At 34.1% G+C, this 2859-nt stretch overlaps 1 protein-coding gene across 1 annotated transcript; it reads left to right on the top strand.

The window, feature by feature from the left end:
• LOC124531080 (carbonyl reductase [NADPH] 1-like) lies at nt 1–1015 on the top strand. The gene has a single exon (XM_047105532.1). The coding sequence runs from the start codon at nt 37–39 to the stop codon at nt 898–900; it is 864 nt and encodes a 287-aa protein (XP_046961488.1). The 5' UTR covers nt 1–36; the 3' UTR covers nt 901–1015.
• The last annotated feature ends 1844 nt before the right edge of the window (nt 1016–2859 follow it).

The raw sequence follows: 2859 nt of genomic DNA, 5'->3' as shown, positions 1-2859 counted from the left end.
TTCATTAGTCTTAAAATATTTTTAACTGCAACAGACATGTCCCGTGTTGCTGTGGTCACTGGTTCCAATAAAGGCATCGGGTTTGCCATCGTTAAGGGCTTGTGCCAAAGATTCGATGGAGTCGTCTATTTAACTTCTCGAGATGATAAAAGAGGAAGGGAAGCTGTAGCTGAACTTAATAAAATAGGATTGAAACCAAAATATCATCAACTAGATGTGGCTGATCGGAACAGTGTCGAACGTTTCAGAGATCATATCAAAGAAAATCATGGAGGTCTTGATATTCTAATAAATAATGCAGCAATCGTTGACAATGATATGCGCTCGTCCACTTACGAAAATAGCAAAAATGTTATAGATATTAATTTCAAGAGTGTGATTACAATGCAAGAATTGATTTATCCATTAGTAAGAAACAACGGCCGCATACTTAACATTTCCAGCGACTGCGGTCACCTTTCCAATTTAAGAAATAAATATTGGATTGATAGGTTATCCAAAAAAGATTTGAAAATTGAAAATTTATACGAATTCGTCGATTGGTTTCTGGAATCAAAGAAAAACGGTACATTTAATTCAGAAGACTTCGCTGATGGCGGTACCGTTGCAGCGTATAGGGTGGCCAAGATGTCTCTCAGTGCCGTGACTATGATACACCAGAAGGAACTGGAAGGTAGAAACATATCTGTCAATTCCATGCATCCAGGGTTGGTGCGAACAGACATGACAACCGGTGTAGGCTTCTACAGTATAGACCAAGCCGCCGAGACTCCACTGTACCTCGTTTTAGATGCACCTCAAACATTAAAAGGAGCGTATGTATGGTTTGACAGGAAAGTTCTAGACTGGTACGATTACAAAGCTGATTACTATTTTAAGATTAAAACTCTCATTAATTAAAAAAGCATTCATACTTGCTTAGCATTGTATAAATAATTTATTAACAAATCATTGTTCTGTTTTCTTGTCACTGTCAAAAACATTTTTTCAAATTAAATAAAAGTATATTTCTTTTGATGGTCTTTATGTTTTATACCTTGTCGACATTATTTGCCTCAAGTATTATTAAAAAATATATGCTAATGTTACTGTTCTTCTGACATAATGTTTATTAAATTAATGTTTTGAAATTTAACTTAGAATTGATTTCTTGATGATGGTTTTGAATTGATGAAAAAAGGGAGAAAAAATCACTTCTATCTATATATTTACGCTTTTCGATGTAATTAACAAATTAAGGTTTCTTGGAGTTTGTCCCCAGTGGATTTTAATCCATAGTGATATTTTAAACGTGAAAGTAGTCTTTCACAACTTAACTAAGCTGATTTTTACGGAATTTCTTGGTGGTAAGGCTTTGTCCAAGTCCGCCTGGGTAGGTACCACCCACTCATCTACCGCCAAACAACAGTACGCAGTATTTTTGTGTTCCGGTTTGAAGGGTGAGTGAGCCAGTGTAACTACAGGCACAAGGGACATAGCATCTTAGTTCCCAAGGTTGGCGCATTGTCGAACGACGTAAGGAATAGTTAATATTTCTTACAGCGTCATTGTGTATGGGTGATGGTTACCACTTACCATCAGGTAGCCCATATGCTCATCCGCCAACCTATTCCAGAAAAAAAAATTGGTACGCATGACTACTATATAAATTAATCTTTTACAGGTAAATTTGGGGATAAAGGGGTAAAGGCAACTTATTATATTCCAATCAACTTCGACAGAACCTGTAACCAAAAGTCTAGTAAGTAGATCATTGTGTTAGTAAGAAAACGGGTGAACAGCAAGGTATCGTTTCGGTTCGATTGCCATAAATTGATTATTTGTTTATAGAATTGGCGCCCTGATTTCCACGCAGGACAAACGAGTTCATGTAGGTATTATAAATATCATTTATTTTAATCATTGACACGTAGAAGCACATCGCAGCGATAAATGTTGATAAAAATTAATTGCGTAATTTATATTATTAATTCAGAGATTTTGTAACTTATAAGTAATTCTACCTATCTTATAATTATTACTTGATTTGTTGTAAGTGAATGCATTTTTTTTATTTATGCTAATTTGAAGTCATATTCACAATATATAATACGTGCAGTAATATTTATTACTATCTACATAGATAATGTAATCGAGGTATTAAATTAGTTTGATAAACAATCACTACATATTATAAAATAAAGATCCGTCATATATGTCAGCCTGGACGCGATAAACTCAAAAACTCAATTTCATATGATATTCACCAATTAACGTGGAAGGTTTAAGTGTGTAATTCATTAAAGTTTTGTGTAAATTGACTGAAGTGAAACGATTAGCAATCTCCTGCGATTTACTGACGTGTGACGCGTAAAACAATAGTTATATTGAGTTACAGTATAGGTTCTACTTTTAAAGTTCTACAAGTAGACGTATTTGTACCAGTGCGAAGCCGTGTAGCTAGTCTAGTACTATTATTACGTTTATTAATAATGTTATCATTATTAATTGCGTTTTTATAAGATATAATTACAGATAACTATTTGATTTCTTATCGACTTATTATTTTGTTTGCAAAACAACACTAGAGATGACATAATTATGACATCAAGAAAACCTGAAAAAATCAAGTAACTTTAAAGTACCTTTAAAATTCCATGTATGTAGACTTATACAGATTAAACTCTTTTGTATTTAAAAGAAATTAGTAAATGAAAAAATTGTTCCTGAGTAGAAGCGCATAGCACTGGGTTGCCAGTTATACAGACCGCGTATAAAACTTATGCGAGAGACAGCTGTGCGTGTTGCCATTTGCATAATCCATATGCTCGCATAGGTACTCCCGGCTGAATATTTTTCTGAAGTCACTTCATCGCCGGA

Source organism: Vanessa cardui, chromosome 7 (assembly GCF_905220365.1).
Source record: "Vanessa cardui chromosome 7, ilVanCard2.1, whole genome shotgun sequence".
NCBI lineage: Eukaryota > Metazoa > Arthropoda > Insecta > Lepidoptera > Nymphalidae > Vanessa > Vanessa cardui.
This window is presented reverse-complemented; position numbering and strand designations above follow the sequence as displayed.

Bases quoted from the DNA above. Each gene is read 5' to 3' on its own strand.
- LOC124531080 (XM_047105532.1), top strand. From the start codon at position 37: ATGTCCCGTGTTGCTGTGGTCACTGGTTCCAATAAAGGCATCGGGTTT.